The 20,361-nt window shown below is 37.9% G+C and overlaps 1 protein-coding gene across 1 annotated transcript in view; it reads right to left on the bottom strand.

Moving 5' to 3' along the window:
• Window positions 1–20,361, bottom strand: part of LOC139719310 (ubiquitin carboxyl-terminal hydrolase 32-like) — a 101,417-nt gene that overhangs the window by 46,355 nt on the left and 34,701 nt on the right. The window contains exons 4-5 of the mRNA XM_071630730.1: window positions 17,117–17,241; window positions 570–735 (exon numbers count right to left, since the gene is read on the bottom strand). Coding sequence (XP_071486831.1) covers window positions 570–735; window positions 17,117–17,241 — 291 coding nt within the window. The remainder of the gene's footprint in view (window positions 1–569; window positions 736–17,116; window positions 17,242–20,361) is intronic.

Here is a 20,361-nt window from a genome sequence, read left to right as displayed (position 1 = left end):
GTAATGAACGTCACCTTGGTGTATAATGAGAGTGGGCTGACCATTAATGGATTACAATGTGTCTGCACATACAATGTATCTATTGTATGCACATTAGTATCACACAAACGTACATACTGTATCAATTGCAAGATAATAAAAAATATATACAAAATTTTTACGCATCATCCTCTCAAAAAATAGCTCCCAACATAAGCTACATTTGTAGCAATACTCAAAAACAAGTGTTGGATCCAAATCTTCACAAAGAAAACAACTGAAGATTTACCCATACTGACAAGAGCCTATGATTACTTCACATGGTTTACATATGGTGACTAAAGTCTTTAATAGCCACATCACTTACAGTGTGTGTACTAAATCTACCTCCGTCCAAACCAACACACAGTCCTATTAACATAAAACCTCCCAGAACTTCTTGTTCCCAGTATCAGCAGTAGCTCAGCGTAGATGCCAATAAAACAGACAGGATTAATTTCCAATATGATCAAACAAAGGGTATTATCCCGATATCCATAAGAGCAAAGTCATTTTTTTTTTTTTAAGTTTCTCTTTGTATTGAAACTCACAGTGCGTCACGCCGGCCAGGGTCTGGTAGAAAGTCGGTGTATCGCTCTCATCCGACAGCCTGAGGCCCTGTTTGGCGTGGTCCTGCAGTAACCATGCCGACAGCTTCATGACGTGATTGCGCTGGAGCAGCCATGAACAGAATTGCTCGTAGGACACTCGGTCAACCTGCAAAAAAAAAAAGAAAAAAAGAAAAAGAGAAAAGGCATTACACCAAAATCTGTGAGATCACATCGGCACGCCATGCTATTAAAATCAATCTGCCGTGCTGGTCAGTGAATGCAAAAAATTATTGAAGTAATATTGAATTGCACCAGTCACTGGTGTGCAAATAGACAGTGAAAGAGAGTCATAACGTTCTCATAGAAAGCCCATAGTTACAGTATTTCATCAGTTTGTTATTTTCTATCTGAACGCAATCAAACAATTTGGAAAAAAGATGATAATAATAATAATGATAATAATAACAATAATAATAATAATAATAATAACAACAACAACAATAGCAATAATAACAACGTGTCAAACCTGCCATAGCGACCGCCTGTCTACAACGGCCACTTTTTTTGTCTCTCTTGGGTGGCCACTAGAGACAGGTTTGACTGTAATGATAACAACAACACCAATAACAGCAGCTATTCTAAACAAAACATCAATGAATGCCCTAGATCAAATACAATTGTTTTCCGACGCAAGATTCGACCAATCATCTGAATGTGGGAGATAAAACTACAGACACAGACATGGACCAAGAAACAAATCAGCTGTAATAGGTTTTTTTTTTTTTTTGGTTACTTCCCTTTTTGCCAGTGACAATTTTTTTCGACTGTGATATCCCAAGCAATCATTAAAAAGAAGTTCTGAACAGCCACATAGGCCTTGAAGACAGCAACTCATCAAGCCCACAACAAACGGCTGGAAATGCACTTTTTCCCCCTTGAAGTCGAGGAAGAGATGGATATGCATGCATATCACTGATGTGAAGGGCAGGCGATCCAAAAAAAGGAACCGTTCAGTGTTCAATGGCCCATGCCAAATTAACTCATTCATTCTCGGCTGGGCTAAAGAATGTCATTAATTACACTTGGCCGGCCTTGTGTCGGTACACAGTGACAGTTACAAAATCCTCCACGTTGCGATTCCCATTGTGAAGACAAGGAGGATTGATAAGTTTAATTTCACAACTTGACAATCAAATTCATTGCACTCGCCTGCTTGATACAAATCACACTATTGTATGTCTACAATGTAAGTGATAATGGAAGTATGGAATGTTACTTAGCATCGCCTGAGAATTTACTATGAATGCTTTACGTCAGAGGTTGATTTGTGGCATTAAAGGACAAGTTCACCTTCATAAACATAAGGATTGAGAGAATGTAGCAATAGTGAAACACATCATTGAAATTTGAGGAAAATCAGACAATCCGTTCAAAAGTTATGAATTTTTGAAGTTTTTGTGCAGTACCCGCTGGATGAGAAGACTACTGCAGTGTATGAATAACTTAGATGTCACATGCGTACAACAATATAAGGAAAATATAAAGAGAATTTCACAAAATTCCATCTTTTGAAAAAAGTACACATTCCCCTGCCTCGTTACCGACAAATGTTATGGGTAATATTATTCCCCCTGCCTTTAGAAAGAGGCAAGTCAAGTGCTCTTTTATTATGCGAAAAAAGTGAAAATATGTTGAATTTTCTTTTACATTTTCTTTATACTGTTGTACGCATATGACCCACAAGCTGTAGTAGTCTCCTCATCCAGCGGTTCCAACACAAAAATTTAAAAAATTCATAACTTTTGCATCGATTGTCCAATATTCCTCAAACTTTCACTGATGTGCTCTACTAATATTGTTGCATTTTCTCAATCCTTATGTTTATGAAGGTGAACTTGTCCTTTAAATACAACTTTGATAAAGAAATTAATTCTTTAACACCAGAACTATTCAGGGTCACCCTTGCATGTGTACGTTGTGTGTGTTGATGTGTTTGTTGGGGGTGGGGGATGCTGAGAGTGTCAAAATGAGTGTGGTTCTTCACCTGGTAGGCCTACTTGTACAAGTGTATCATCCCTGCATCACCCTTCTCAGCAAGTACAGTTTGTACCTGCCCATACGTACATAATTAGACAATCGACTCATGTTATGTCAGGCCAGTGATGGAGTACGCTACTCCCGTTTGGAACGCCGGCATCACAAAGGATCAAGCTACCAAGCTAGAGTCCGTGCAGAAGCGAGCCCTCCGAATCCTACTTGGTTCGCAGTATACGTCCTATGACGAGGCTCTCCTCCTCGTAAACCTACCTACCCTAGCTCACCGCCGTACTACATTGTCCCGCAAATTTGCCTTGAAACTTTCTGCTCCTACCTCAGGTCTTCGCCATCTACTCCCAACTCGAAATCCCGGCATACGGACAACGAGACACACCCAGCCTATCCCCCAACTTAGATTCCGAACAAATAGACTCCGAGATTCCGCAATACCATATTTTGTTACTCTCATCAACCAGCCGTAATTATGTCTTTAACCAATCGTTAACCGACTCTGAAATAATTGTATCAAAGATTTTGCAGTATATTGCTTTATTTTCTGTCACCCCATAGCATGTGTATTTAAATGCACTGATCATTATTATGCATGTGTTACACCGCTGTTCGCATGCTCAGGGCACAAGCAAACTATTATGTCGTACTTGTGGGTGTACGTGTGTGTCTGTGTTGTATACTGCTTGGGTATAATTATGCGTATATACCTGTATGTTCGGAAAAGTATAATATGCGTATGTATATGCCTTGTGTACAGCACATTATGTCCTGTATGTGTGGGTGTGAATGTGTTTGAGCGTGTATAATGGGTATGTGTGCCTGTGTGCATGAACTACTATTTGCCTGTTTGTACGTATGTATGTACCAGATCGAACACATTTATACTTGCATTATTATAGATGAGTGGGTGCGAGTACAAGTTCATATAAATTGAAATACTCACGGTAGGTGTGGCTCTGTTTGGTTGTATTATTATTACCGCAACGCGAACTGAATGGATTTAATCACGGAATTTACTATGTCCATTTATGTGTTTGTAATTTTTTTTTCTCCTTAGGAGTGATTGCAAGTGATTTCAAGCTTCTGATGCAATGTAACATGTGCAATTTGAAGTTAACATATTGAAGATGAATCTGATATATTTTTTGAAGATACTGTGAAGTTTTTACAGCTTTGTTTATAGACTCAACACACTGTTGTTGTTTTTTTGCCGCTCTCATGTACTTCTGTATTATATATTCACATCCGAAATCATTTACCCTTTATTTGTGTGCGTTTGTGTGTGTATGTGTGAATGTGTGTGTCTGTGTGTGTTTGCGTTTGTGTACGTGTGTATATGTGTGTTGGCGTGGGTGCGTGTGCGTGTGTGTGTTGTGAGGGTATGTGTGTGCATCTTAGTGTTTCACTTGTCACATGATTGGTTTATGCCATATTTCAAAGCACGCGGAATAACTGGAGCGCTAATATTTATCACTTGGTTCAGGTTATATTTTAGTACACCATGTAATAGCAACAAATGTAACCGATACTCATAAGTGAGGCAATAATTTTTATACCTTTGATATGGTCAATGATAAATAAGTGATTGATATTTTTATTCATGTTGATTGTTGCCGTTTAAGGAGGTATTCTTACAGCGTGAAGCAAACTTATTATTTTCTCACAGTTTTATCTGTGAATATAATATGTACGAGTGTATATGTGTGTGGGCGTGAATGCGTGTGTGTGTGTGTGTGTGTGTGTGTGTTGTGAGGGTATGTGTGTGCATCCTAGTGTTTCACTTGTCACTTGATTGGTTTATGCAACAATTCAAAGCACACGGTATACAGAATAACAGGAGTGTTGATATTATCATTTGGTTCAGGTTATATTTTAGTACACCATGTAATAGCAACCCATGTACCCGATACTCATAAGTGATGCAATAATTTTTATATTTTTGATATGGTCAATGATAAATAAGTGATTGATATTTTTATTCATGTTGATTGTTGCCGTTTAAGTATGTATTCTTACAGCGTGAAGTAAACTTATTATTTCCTCACAGATTTATCTATGAATATAATATGTACAAGTGTATATGATCATTATATATTGTTTCCATGCAATAATGACTTTTTATATTTCATTGTGTATACAGTTGTACTACTCCGCAATTCAGCCATTTGGCTGCCATGGCAGTATTATGAATAAACCTGATTGAATTGAATTGAATTGAAAAATGCAAAAACCATGCATAATAGAGTGAAATCTGGGGGTGCATTTCATGAAGCATTTTGTCCAACAAATTTGTCGGACAAATTTTCTCTCAGCCAATCACATGCAAGGATTTCAGTAGCTTATAACAGTTTGTCAGAAAAATTAGTCAGACAAAACACTTCATGAAATGGCCCCCTGCTGGCACTTCCTTCATTGAGTATTCTTGGCCTTCACTGCAAGAGAACTCTCGAAGCTAACAGATCGGCAGAATTTCCATGTTGAAACGAATGTTGTTTTGACTGAGATTAATACTGTATACGCCATATATTTCGCGAGTCTAAATTTTCGCGAATCCGGACTTCCCGACAATTTCGCGAGTGGTTAAATACTCAATCATGGAGTCGTGTACTGAACGGAGATATGTAACGCGTACGTCACATGCTAATTGGCATTTAAGTCAATATTTTCGCGTGTTTTTAATTTCGCGAATAGCAGCTGACTCGCGAAAATCGTGAAAATAAAAACCATGCGATATATTCGGCATATACAGTAGCTCAAACAAGCAGATCAGCAAATACCTGACATATGCAATGTCAATGTCACTGGAGTATTAATTAGGTGATCCGAGTATCCTCTCGGATCACCTTCTGTATCTGTACGGATTCTTTGTTCTTCTTCTTCTTCTTCTTCTTCTTTCTTTATTTCTGGACAAAAGTTGTGTATCTACGTACTCAGAAAGTTCTCACAGTATCAGTTTCAAACTCATACTATATATGTATCATGTCCCAAAGAAGAAAAATTTTATAAAATCATAGTGATCAGTCGACCGTGACGTCACTATGACGTCATTATATGAAAACATATTTTCATGCATATCTCATTAATAGAATAGAATTCTTCAATGAAATTTACGTCACATATATTTTAAGTCAAGCGGATTCTACTCATATTGTCAAAATTCATATTTATCCTAGAACGCGCGCGTACGTGCGCGTTGAAATATTTGTATGCTCAAATCGACCTCAAATTTTTTTTGCAAACGTTTCAGACCATTTGGAGCATTTTTTGAAAAATTGAAAAAAATGGACGGACGCGTACGCGCGCGCACATATTCGCACACACAGCTCATATGCAATAGAAATTTTCAATTTTTTTACCCGGATCGGATGTCCAAAATGTCAAGAAATATTTCTACCAAGTTTCAAGTCGATCCGACTCAATATGACGTCATACGGGCCCGTCAAATTCAAAATTCCGCGCGTGCGTCAATGGGGATACACAGTGCAACTATGCCAAAAAACCGCCAATTTTAAATCGGATTTTACTCGTCAGGATGGACGATAACCCCCCATTTTCTTGACATATTCCGAAAGCTGATGAGTTGTACATGTTATTTCATGGGTTGGCTATGCTGGCAAAATGATTGAAAGATATCAAATTTCTTAATAAAGTAAAAAAAAGTAAATTTTCAAAATGACGTCATCAAAATTCAAGTTCACTCGAGCATATCTCACTTATCCTTTGCCAAACTGCACCTCAATTTCAATATGTTGTAGCTTATGGAATGCTCTTTCAGAAATGTATTTACACAATTTTGATTAGATGACGGCATCACCTCGAAAAAAATGATTGAAGGTAACCTTGTCAAATTTGACCAGTTTACGTGTGATCTCTATGGGAGTGCAATTTTTATGGAAATGAAAATTGACATGACTATCTTTATCGAGCACTAGCTCACTTATGCTTCGGTGAATTTCTCTAGGATTTTGATATGTTGTAGCTGAGACCTAGGGCTATCGTATTGTGCCCTTCGTTTTTCCATACGTTGTCGGGATCATGTTTAAAAACTTGGTTGAAATTAAAGCTTATCTTCGATGTATTGAAATATTTCTGTCTTTCTGCAACTTTCTGTGCAATAACTCAAGAAAAACATACCCTATCACCACCATATTTTGCATATGTTTAGCTCATGTCACGGACATTATTTTACAAAATAACAACTACTTGATCAGACGCCATCTTGGGTATGTAAATTAGGGTCAAAGGTCATAGATGTTTCATCCTGTATCTTGATAAATACATGTCCTATCTTTCCCATATTTTGCACACGTAAAGACCATGAAACAGGAATCATTTCATAAAATAACCACATTTTGCTCAGATGCCATCTTGTCTGTGCAAAGTGGGGTCAAAGGTCATATGTACTTCTCTTTCTATCTTCGTTATGACGTGTTATCTCTATGGGAGGGAATTTTTTAGATGTGAAAATTGACATGACTCTCTTTATCGAGCACTATCTTACTTATGCTTCGGTGAATTTCTCTCAGATTTTAACATGTTGTAGCTGAGACTTTACACTATCAGGACTCGAATCATTGATTAAAAAAAAAATCGGATCACCTAATTTGTCAGTGTTGACAAATTCCGGTTCTAGTTCTCACTTTGGTTTCCTGTGCAAATGTCTTTACATGATACACTGTTGTAGCCAGATTGGTCAAATGATGAAGTCATGATTATGCATAGAATGATGTGTTGTAGAATATGTTGCAGAAAGAGACCATAGTGTGGTGTACAATGTATCTTGATTTCAAGCACTTCAAAGAATTCACTACACTACCCTTGAGGATGTGTACATATTGATGGTTCTAGGACAATTACCCCCTTGACAATTATCCCAGACCCTTCCCCTGACCCTAGCCCTGATCCTAATCCTGGAACTAATCCTGACCCTAACCCAAATTCTAACCCCAACCCTAACCTTTACCCTAATCTTTACTCTTACTATATCACCAACCAGTATTTTTTTTTTTTTTTTTTTTTTTTTTGGGGGGGGGGGGGTAATTGTCCTGACACATTATTTGCTATCGGATCTGGAAAATCTCTGTTATCTTACATTTCTTTCAAACGATTTGTGAAATATATGTGACACACCAAGCATTTAATATATGACTTTCAAGTCACACCAAAGAGTCTTGACCTTCGAAGTTAACATTTCACAGGCACTTTAGTTTTTACTTCTGAACATTTAATGGTTACTACTCTGTCATTATTCGTCTGGTTCAGACAATTACTGTTACACATCAAATTTGTTTCATTGCACTCGAGACCAGTCAATGGAACACATTCATCTCACTGGTTCACCCATGACCATCAAACTTTAAGTAAACTCCTCCAAAGGACAGTATGACATTCACCATTGGAGATGATGAAAGTCATTCTAAAAATGAAGTTCCTTTTCATCACAATTTCCCCCCAAAGGCAGTTTAGAATGGCCCGGCAGATGGCATAAATAATTATGCGTTACGGCAAGTATCAAATGCTATAAAATTGATAACTTTCATTTACGTGTCCTTCACCGTTCATACATCATTTAATATAACCCTTACCCATCATCAATATCTTGCACTTCTGAATAAATGGTGACTTTGTTCTTGTTTTTTGTAGAAAAGTAATCTAATGAATGTCAGAATACTACGTTTGTTGTACCTCTTGGGTTCCCCAGAGCTTTTAAATGTAGATGGTCATTAGATTGGGAAAAAAAATGGAGGCCATTTCCTAATAGAAATGACTGTATGCATCTCTGATACTGAGTCATAGTACTAATAGTCTTATACAGATGTAGGCAGAGGCCACACACACACACACACAAACACACACACACACACATACATTTATACACAGAGCATATAGGGTGGGATTGGTCGTCACAAGCAGACTCATTACAGCCTCATTTGATGACTCACATGCATTTGGTACAGCATGGTAGTATTCCGCGACATTATTTTACAAACGTACCACTCGGGGTCATGATGAAAACATTATTAGCATGAGATGGATATCCCAGCCCACATCCTCTCCTTTCCTCAGGCACTTCATGGTTCACGCCTTGCACCGCAATTTCAAAGAAAACGTGAGCGAAATTCCGATAAACGCTATGTCTCTTCGACAGCAACAACTGGCATCAGCTTCATACATTGTATATACACATGCTTTAACCCTCTGCTGTTTGGATTGCAAAAATAAACCAATGATAATTCACTAAATAATGATCATCAAAATTATCTACTGTACACAGACGATTATCATAAAAGTAACAATGATGATGATCACCAAAAGTAGAGAAAGAGAAAGAACAGCACTCCAAGACAGCAGACCTCTGCCAAGCAGCCATGATCAAAATATCACCATTTATAGAGACATCTACAGATGTATGCAGTAAATTTGGTGAAAATATGATCATCCATTGTGAGTTATCGTGAGATTAAGCTTATTCTATGTCCTTTATGACCCTATGGCATTACGACCTTTGACCTCATGATCCCAAATATAAATGTGTCTTTCTTATTTCATCATAAACACACCCTGCAAGTTTGGAGAAATCTAATCATCTGTTCTTGAGTTATTGGGAGATTGCTGTGAAAGTGGAAATTTTCCCTGTGTGGAAAGTTTTCCTTGTGTGGAAAGTTTTTACGCATTTCATGGAACCATAAACTAGCGCGAAAATAAAAACATGAAAACATTTTTGCTTGCTATTCATTCCAGTAGTTAATGCCTTAATTCTGCTGAATTTAAAGACATGCAAAATTCATCTTATCTGATCTAGCGCAAAAAAATTACATGAAAATATCCACTTTTACAGTAAGCTTATTTCAAGTCCTTTATGACCCCTATGACCTGTCACCTTTGATCTCATGACACCCAAATTTTAAAAAAAAATTCTTTTCGACTTTATTATAAACACACCCTGCAAGTTTGGTGAAAATCCAATAATCCATTCTTGAGTTAGTGGAAGATTGAGCTTATTCTATATCCTTTATGACCCTATGACCTTTGACCTCATGACCCCAAAACTTAATTCTTTCTTTCTTTCCTCATTATGAATGCACCCAGCAAATTTTGTAAAAATTCATTCATCCGTTCTTGAGTAATACCTTGTACACAGACAGACAGACAAACATGTATTATTTAGATACAGAACCGAAAACATAACCTCCACCAGCAGTAGGTCTACTGACAGAGGTAACCAGGGGTAAAATAGTAACTTCAAAATAAAAATGGCATTCCTCTGAAGGTGAAGTCCAGTGCATATAGTGAGCCTACACACATTAGACTCTATGTACATATATCAAGCCCGTTCCACTACAAGATGAATCACCAAATTCATCATAACCATATAGTACATCAGATGCAAATTGTGCCACACTTTGATTTTAAGTACACTGGTTTCTAATGATTTACATTCCACATGAATCCATAGCAACCTTGCATTGACGGCTGCACATGCAGACAATGTGAACTGTACAGCATCCTTCTCGGAGGATTGCTTGGAAAGTGTGTGATATTCATTTTTGCTCTCCACGCAGATGTACAAATACTTAGTTGTTGATGCTCATTTTCTACCCCACATACAGCAAAGATAAGTGGAGTCACAATCCATGATAACCCCTTGGAATTTACAACCAAACGCAAAATATGAACACGGACCAACATTTCTTTTTAATACTTTACACTTCAAGCATTTCATGTTTGATGCTTGAGCAAAGTCTTAATATTTATTCATATACCACAATGCAGCACTGATTTTAGCACAAAAGTAAGTAAAGTTTGAACTATGAGGGGGAAAAAAATTGCATCTTGGAATTCTTAGTATATAAATTAAAGCTGCTGCTAAAAAGAATTCTTAAAGCGGTCCACATTTCATTCGTCAGCTGATCGTTTGCTAATGACAGCTCCATGCAGGGCATCCGAACTCTCGCAAATTTTACGAGGGCGGCAAATTAATAGGAGCCGCAGTCAAGATCCCAAACAAATTTGTTGCTCCTGGGATGACAATGGGGGGGGGGGGGGGGGGGAGGTAGGGAGGGAAAGACTGAGGTCAGAGGGGTCAGTGAAGAAGACATGGCCATTCTGGAGGGGGATGAGTAATAATGACTGGACTGAGCAAAACCTGGCAGGGTGGCAGAAGAAAAGGTCAGTCCCAGTCAATACATGCATGACCAATTACCTAGGGAGAGATAAACATAAAATACACTGCGGACAGGAGACAATGTATACGACGACTCTTATTCACTCAATCAAATCATATTGCTTACATTATACAGTGTACGGTATTTGTAAAATGTATGTATTGTGGTACATCAATTGTACATTCGGACTTTGGAAAGAGAACTGGAATGGCATTCCATCAATACTGGGGACTTAGGATCACTGGTTAGCAGGGAATAATTTTCCAACTCAAATTTGATTAGCAATTTCAGCTGATGAATAATATTTTAAATGGTATTCTGTACACTTCTATGGAAGAAAACTGCTACACAAAAGTTACATGTAGTTTGTGTAGCAGTAGTATAAAAATGCATAGCAAATTGCGATGCGATACCAGGAAAATTATTCCCTGGGTTAGCCATATTAAAAATGGTATATAAGATCAGATTTTTAATAGTAGAATGCATATGAGTCAGTTTGACTTGTGCACAAAATGTGAATAATTAACATTTATTGAACCCTTTTACAGGATGTGTACGTAAGAAAAATGCAACATTTTCAAACTCAGCCTTGCTATACTCGTCCTCCTCATTCTATGTTGACAATTATCAGTTTCTGTACTCTGTTTTCTTTCTCAATTCCATATAATGTCAGTCATGGGTATTTTAGTTTGAGAAATAAACCTTGAACTTTCATTATCATGTGTACCATCTGTACATAATATCAAATCAAACCATGATTTGGTACAAATGCACTCATACAGCATTTAAGTGGCCGACATTCATTATGCTTGCATTCACTGCTAGCATTGCTAGCTGGATTTAACCGCACTCACAACGCTGTGACCTACAAAAACTGAGAAGCGACTAATTAGTAAAACTCTGTAATAGCATCGAGAGCATGGCTGATGGTTAGACCACAACTCAGAAATGTACGTCTCTGCTAATGCCGGTAAATCCTTCAGTATGGCAGAGGTCCAACGTGCCATACTGGTATGAAAGTGATGAGATCAAAGCCATGTGCATCATGTCAGTGTGTTTACTATTAAACACAACAGTGACAAATTGTTTCTATAGTGTACATAATTCTGAGGAGAATGGGCTTTTAGTCTCCCATACATCCTGGGGTTAATGTGGGAAGACTGTGTCCTTGAAACATCTGCTCAAGCGGAATCAGAGAAAGACCAGTTTCTCACAAGGAATTTAAAAATCATGACATTTGTTACGACCAAAATCACTCTGAGAATGATCGCACAAAAGAAACAATCAACTGATGTTCAGGCGGTTTATTAACAGTGATATTGTGGGTACAGACTGGTAATCGGTTTCACATCAGTACAATAATGATCAATAGAAACAAATATAGTCAGTAATGGAATCACTTACGTACGCATTACACGCAATATCCCTGGAAATGTCCAAATACGATGCTCGATGCACAAACGAATGATCCGCGATGCACCGATGAATGATTCCTCTGACGTAACTCCAGAGGTACAGGTTACGATAGTCCACGGTATAGATCCGGGGTAAAATCCACGATATACGTCCACGGCGAAACGTGCAGAGTCCAAACGTTGTGACGACCACGTCCAGTTGATGCGTTGAATGATGATTCACTTAATATTGTCCAGCTAGGAATCCAGCCCGTCACAGCTTTTCCGTAGCAATGTCCATTGACACAAAAATGGTGTCTATCCCCAATGAAGACAAATTAATTATCTGCAGGCAAAATGTCTCCCAGGCCTTATCTCCACAAACATAACAGGTCAGCAGGTAACACAGGACTGACTATAACAAGTCGCTTCAGAGCCAGAAGTGACTTAACTCTCAGAGCAGAGGTGTTGGGTACTCTGCCTACTGCAGAATTTCTCTGGCTTATATACTATCCATTCACCCCCTTCTAGCACATTCTATAACTCTCTCCAACCTACTAGCCAGTCCAAGTTCCAGGAAACCTGGATGACTCACTGCCTAACTATGTACAAAACATCATTGCCAAGAATAACTACCAATCACATTGGGCTACAGGGACAGTGCCTCACTCAGCCAAACATGTAAGCACTTCCCAGAACTTTCTGGAATGGGTGAAATCATTCTAGATTGAGTGAGCTATAATGTATTTCTTGTTACATGCATGTACTGTGTAGTTACATTGTATACCACCTAGAAAATTCTCCACTGATCTGGTCAGCCTGTATGTACTATATCTATACCACATAGAATGTTCTCCATTAATCTGGTCCACCTGTGTACATACACATTAAACAGCCAGGCATACAGTACATCATACATGTACGTGTACATAACTACTAGTGTGTACATTTGTGACACATTTGATGCATAATGAGAAAAAAAGGGGGGGAAGGAAAGCTAGCAAATACCACATAAATGATGTGCCATTCTCACAGCCAAGGGCAACTCCTCTGAAGTATCTATTGAAATATTACAGTATGTGGTCAGACACTCAAAGGCATTTTTTTTGTACCATCACTTACACACACACATACACACACAAACATACACATGTATACAACCTACAACTGTAGAAGCTGTTACTTTCGCATTGATATTTTGCAAATGAGGTCACAGACATTTTCATGAGTTGTTGTTATCGCGATTTGACACCAAGGGTATTTCAGTCAAGTGCACTACTGCCTGTCCGTTCACTCTGCTAATGCATCAGGTGGTGATATTTTCATTGTTAAATTCGCAGCCCAACAGTGATTCGCAAAATTTGTGAAAATTAAACCCTCACAAAAATAACAGCTTCTACAGTATGTTGATCTTTTTTTCCCTCTCTCTCAGGTATTGGCTACTGCCACGATTAACTCTACCACAAGAGTTCAATCTACACACTGGCTCACTGCATGAGAGTGTGTGTAATAGCTGTCGTTAGAAGCCAGACAACGGACAAGAAAGAGTGTCGGTTGTGGGAAGTACTCGGCCTTTGAACCTACGATCTATTGAGGGGAGACCTGACCACTAGCAGCCAACAAACTTACAAGTACATTATGTACTTCAAACTAGAGCTATCCAACTGCAGTGCACAGTCAACTTTTCACTACACTCCGCAATAAATTTGGCTCATTTTATGAAGTCTACTGTACTGATCATTTACATCAAACGACTCTGAGGATTGAATTTTAGACCTCCTTGCAGGCAAAAAATATTTCCCAAGTAATTTCTATTCATCTTCATACCACATTGAATCATTTCTGGACCGTCAAAGTGGAAGTTACGGCAAGAAAATAACATTTTTTTTTCAGCTATTTATAATCTAATGTAAGTGGTCTTTGACCTTTCACCTTTTACCCACCATTCAATAAAAATATATTTCATTGAACTTCTATCCTTCTTAGCGCATAATGTAATATCACTCTTGAACATTTCTGGCTGAAGTTCTTCCCAGAAAGTAACAAATTTAATCAAAGTTCTGTGACCTTTGACTCACACCTTTTTTCTTTTCCTACTGTCCTTTCACAGAAGAAACTGACTAATTATAATTTCTTCCTTCTTTTAATTAGATCATACCATCAATGAATATTCCTCGCTAGAGTTATGGCTGTTTTAGTCAAAGTTTTGTATTAACAACTGTGTACAATTGTACCTTTGATTGGGCAGGATTTTGCCATTTTTTGCTTGACAAACTTCACCAATTTACTCAGGACTGGCTGTACAAGATTTTCACTTCCATTCACAAGCAATGTGAAAAGCCCCACATAAATTAAGGATAGTGTACATTATGTGTCAAAAATCATGTATGCTAGTAGCAGTGATGTTTGGAATATAACTACAGAACAATTTGTACGGTATGTTCCATGCAAGCAGTCAAAGACTTTGACAAAAAATGGATATGACTGGCAGTGACCCCGCATTTACAATGCGAATGGCTGCCACCAAACTTGACACAATATGTGAAATGAACAGGTGTCTTCATGGGTAAACATTCTAAACACCTGTCTACAGGGATATCCCAAAGCAACAGTCAATGGACAAGAGCATGTATGGAAGCACATAATATGCCAGCCCAGGGTTCATTTATAAACAGTAAAATAGTTCTGAAATTAATGAGTATTCCCCCCCCCCCCCTCAATGAATTGAGCTTTCTCATTATCAAATATATTACTCAAACATCCACTGCATTGTGCCTGGAAACTATGGAAACAATTGTCACTTATCTTCTCCTATTTTTTTGTAGCGATGTGTGAATGTTAATACCATGTTAATGGTTCTACCACCAACTCTGGCCTTCAGCCACCACAAATTGGTTTCTGCCATCCACGAGATCTGCCTGAGCTAAAGGTGCTCACTCATTGACGTAGGTAGCCGCCGTTCGGTTTTGACAGCGGTGCGTGGAAGTCATTTCGAAGATCAGGAAATGAGACTGCTTCCGTCGAGAGCATTACATCCCTGGAGACCCATAGGTGTCAGTGCTTTTTGTTTTTTCTCAGGTTTTCTGTTTGTTCATTTGTTTGTTTGCTTGTTGTTTGTTTACAATCCTTGTGTTCATGGTCACGTGGAGAGATTTTCAAAGAACAATCAAAAAATCATGATCATGCAAATCATTGAGATTGGATTGCAAGTGTTGGCTATGGGTTTGTACACTTCTTGTGCAGTTCCAGTGTCCAGTGAAATTTCACCTTTTTTTTTAAATGCATGTCCTTGACAAATAAGAAAGTCTTCTAAAAAATCATTCCTCCACTTCCTGCAAAGCTTTACTTTCATATGCCAGATAATTCCACAGTTTACCCCAAAAAGAATTAAATTGCTGGTGGGTCTATTCAGCAGTTGTGCATGCATGGAGTCTGTTCTCCAGTGAAAAAGAATAAATTTTTGTGTATATAGATAGCAGAGAATGACAAATAACTCACCCCCCCCCCCCCAAAAAAAAAAAAAAAGAAAAAAAAGAGAGAGAATAAGAATAAGAATAATGAAATGAATAAATAAATAAAAACAGAACTGATAAGTAAAATTCTATATTTCTCTCTATAAAGCCAAAGATCTACATGTAATTTGTAACAGACTGAATCATTTTTTGTTTCTTTTACTATTCCATTGAATGAAAGAGAGAGCATTTGTTCCTGGGAGCACAGAAAGTGTTCTGATCTCAATTCTGGGATGAGATCTTGAGCCATTTTCCAGTGTCTCTAAGGAATTATGGAGTGTTCAGACTCTGAAAAGACACTTGTGTTTCAAGAAATGATATTCTACACATGAGCTGTGTTACAAGTTCCACAGCCTGTCAACAGAATACTAGAAATAAAAACTGATCTCAATTTTGGAATGAGATCTTGAGACATTTTCCAGGGTCTTTTAAAAATTTTGGAGTGTTCAGACTCTGGGAAGACATTTTTGTTTCGCAAAATGAAATACTATACATGTGCTTTGTCACAATTTCCATGACTGGTCATTGAAATACTTATTTATAATATTAACTGATTTCAATTTTGGAATGAGATTTTGAGGCATTTTCTGGGGTTGTTTAATATGAATTATGGGGTGTTCAGACTCTGAAATGGCACTCGTCTTTCACCACATGGTATTCCATACATTATGAGCATTGTCACAAGCTCCACAACCTGTCCACAGATGATGTAACCCTTGATGAGCTCATATGCGAGAGCATCATGTATCATCACATATGCACACATCATGGCAGAAGAGAATGCAATATCAAGCTGAGCTCCTCCTCCTCCTCCTCCTCAATTGTGTTTTACGGATCGCATTATCCAACTGCAAATGTACGCCTAGAATTGAACCAAATTCATTTGGAAATCACGTCCTGCCTTGTACCACAATCTTCCACGAGTGATAAAGTGGACTTCTGTCATAACAAAGTGCTCGGGACTGGCATTTTTCTTTCATTGTATCGAAATTTCGTTATAACTGAACAAATAAACAATACAAAACATAGACCTGATGATGTTGGAGCTTAAATTTTTACTTTGTTGTAACCAGAATTTCGTTATAACCATGTTCATTATAACCGTGTTTGTTATAACGGGAGTGCATTGTATGAGGTGCGCATGCAGCGAGCAACATGATATAAGTTCGCCTACTGACCCACGAAAAATTGCTTGAATAGCATGGAGACACGTTTCTAAAAAATGTGTTTACGAACCAGATCCTAGCCAAGATTGGTCATAGATGGCCATGGATTTCAAGGCCCACTGAAAGGGCCCCTGCTCCTCTCCTAGCCCTATCTTAACTCACTGAGGACGGGTTGATTTCGCTACAGCTCGCATTTCCCATAGACACCTGTCCGAGTATACTCAGGACTTGTCTTCAACGGGTTTAAGGGCTAGTTCCTACCTCTGAGAACAGCTCTGCCAGATCCACTCCAGGTGAGTTGCCATCGCACGCCGCGATAAAGTTGTTGAGGTCCATCTTGGTGACGTACATGCCATTTTCCTGATTGGCGCACAAGCCAAAGATGACTGGAAAAGAGAAGACGGGGAAAAGTGTTACAACGCCTCATTATAGAATACCTTCTGGTGTCTTAAGAAAGCTATATCATTAAAGGGCAAGTTCACCTTCATAAACATAAGGATTGAGAGAATGCAACAATAATAGTAGAACACATCAGTGAAAGTTTGACAAAAATTGGACAATCGATGCAAAAGTTATGAATTTTTTAAATTTTTGTGTTGGAACCGCTGGATGAGGAGACTACTACAGCTTGTGAGTCATATGCGTACAACAGTATAAAGAAAATATAAAAGAAAATTCAACATATTTTCACTTTTTCGCATAATAAAAGAGCACTTGACTTGCCTCTTTCTAAAGGCAGGGGGAATAATATTACCCATAACATTTGTCGGTAACGAGGCAGGGGAATGTGTACTTTTTTCAAAAGATGGAATTTTGTGAAATTCTCTTTATATTTTCCTTATATTGTTGTACGCATGTGACATCTAAGTTATTCATACACTGCAGTAGTCTTCTCATCCAGCGGGTACTGCACAAAAACTTCAAAAATTCATAACTTTTGAACGGATTGTCTGATTTTCCTCAAAATTTCAATGATGTGTTCTACTAATATTGCTACATTCTCTCAATCCTTATGTTTATGAAGGTGAACTTGTCCTTTAACTTACTCTTGTTACGGTTGGGGTCAAATAATTCTAAAATACCTGGCACCTGTTGATATATTGTAAATGTGTACCAATGCCAGGAAGATGGTATTCATTTCATGACCATCAGCAGAGCATAAAGTGCTAAAGAAGTTAAGAATTGCATACATGTGCTTATGTACATAAGACTCTTGGCAGCATGACAATTTTCACACATTTTGCTTTCCACTGAACTGCTATCAAGCTTGAAGGACAAGTTCATCGTAATACACACTTGGATTGAATGAATGCAGCAATATTTTACAGTAAATATATTAGGGAAACTCTGAGAAAAATGGGTCTACCTGTTTAAAAATTATGAATTTTTGAAGTTTCAGTGCCACCATAACTGGATGAGAAGACTATTTAAACAGTTTGTTAATGTCACATGAGTAGAAAAAAAGATATAACGAAAATATACAGAAAATTCAACATATTATCACTTTTCTCCCATAATAAAAGAGCACTTGACTTGCCTCTTTCAGAAGGTAGAGGAATCAGTAACAAGTCAAGGGTATGCATACTTTTTTTCAAAAAATACAATTTTGCAGAATTCTCTCTACATTTTCTTTGATTGTTCTACACATGTGACATAACAAACTGTAGTAGTCTTTTCATTCAGCAGTGACTGGGCAGAAACGTTAAAAGTTAGTAACTTTTGAATGGGTTTTCCTCAAACTTTCACTGAAGTGTCCTACTATAAATTGCTGCATTCACTCAATCCACATGTACTTGACAAATTAAATATGAACTTGTCCTTTAACATGCAATTATTGTTGAAAATATAAAATCATGCATTCAATACTCTTGTCCTAAAAAAATCATAAAACAAGCAAAATGTACTGTAACATTGGCACTGGATTTTTTAAAAAACAACAACAACAATTGCATTAAAGTTTCACTTTTATCATAGGCAGTTTTGAACTGCTTCATGGTGCTGAAAAGTGCTTTATGCCACCTATAAAAAAAAAAAAACCTGATCTAACCACAGTTGTGCTATGCTATGCTATGCTATGCAGTTTACCCTGTGTGACAAAATTCACAAAATATTAAAGGACACTACAAACATGTCCTGGTGCAATACTACAATGCATGAAATCAGTAAATCAACCAGAAGAGACATGTGCATACCAGTTGGCTTTCCACCCATCACACTCCTTCATCTAAGGCCCATTCACACATTAGACATGAAACACCTCAGTTTTTGGCACAGTAAATACGTACTGTGAATGCAAATTAACCCCAAAAATGCACCACAGAATACATACATCACGACATACAACATGTACAAACTTGTACCATGGTATTTCATAGGGCGGTATTTAAATTCAAACTCTGCAAGGAATGCGTACATGCTAGAACTCAGCATGAATCATTTCACAAAGATGTACCTGCAGCACTGCACCTCTGATAAAGAGGTATATTATTTCTCGCATGATCTGACACACTTCCTGTCTTCTCCCTGTACAATAGTTACAGTAGGAGATTTATGCACACTTGCAGTACATGTACTTGCCTCAGAGAGGTGTACTTTCGGGCTGGAAATACCATGGTATTTTGCGAATGAGAATGGTACCACGTGAAGTACTGCAGTATTTATTACCGTAGTATTTTGCCAATAACAATGGTGCCAACAAATTAGAGTGGTACTTGCTATTTATCATAATTCTAACTATACGAATGCAAAAGCACACACTTGCCTCTGATTTTAACCTTTGAATCCAAACATACGATTTGCAGGCAGCTGATCCCTGGCTATGCCATCATTAGCAACTACAATTATGTTCTGTATTTTTGTTATAAATTGAATATTTGCACAAAGTTAAATCTAATAAAGTGATAAACTGCACAAACAAACACTGCCCAATTGAATTTCAGAAGCATACACCATATGAATGATGACAAAGCAGGATGCTACATGTACACTGTACAAGCCCACTTGCGTCATATCTGGGGCAACCAAAACTCATTGTCTGGATAGTAAAGTGAATGGGCTACGTTCTGTTTGAGTGCCACAGCCACATGCCTGACTTTATAGTCGATGGCTGGCCAACTTCACATATTTTGCACAAAACGATTTGTTTCTAATACTGGCCATTTGCAAGAGAAATACCCACACAATTGTAGCTTTGTCATTAACTATTATCACAGCGAAGCTTGTAATTTTTCTGTACAATTTTGCTGTACTGCATTTCTATCAAGAACGCTTCTAAAGCGCTCATGCATTGCAGTCTCAGAATAACGTGGCACTCGGGGGGGGGGGGGGGGGGGGGCGGTTGAATACATACACTCTGTAGCATACAAAGAGTTGCAGGGGCCCCTGCTGGAATGCCCACTTGGGGAAAAGTGGGAGAAACAGTTCTTGTAGTGCCCGACACAATCCATCACATTTTTTGTTCCTACACACAATGTTTTAGTTTGCTAAACTGACAATACACTGCTTTT

The sequence above is a fragment of the Diadema antillarum genome, unplaced genomic scaffold (assembly GCF_040938485.1).
Source record: "Diadema antillarum isolate AM-2024a unplaced genomic scaffold, OU_Dant_1.0 scf00000108, whole genome shotgun sequence".
NCBI classification, from domain to species: domain Eukaryota; kingdom Metazoa; phylum Echinodermata; class Echinoidea; order Diadematoida; family Diadematidae; genus Diadema; species Diadema antillarum.
The sequence above is the reverse complement of the archived record's forward strand: the minus strand, read 5'-3'. Positions and strand labels throughout refer to the sequence as shown.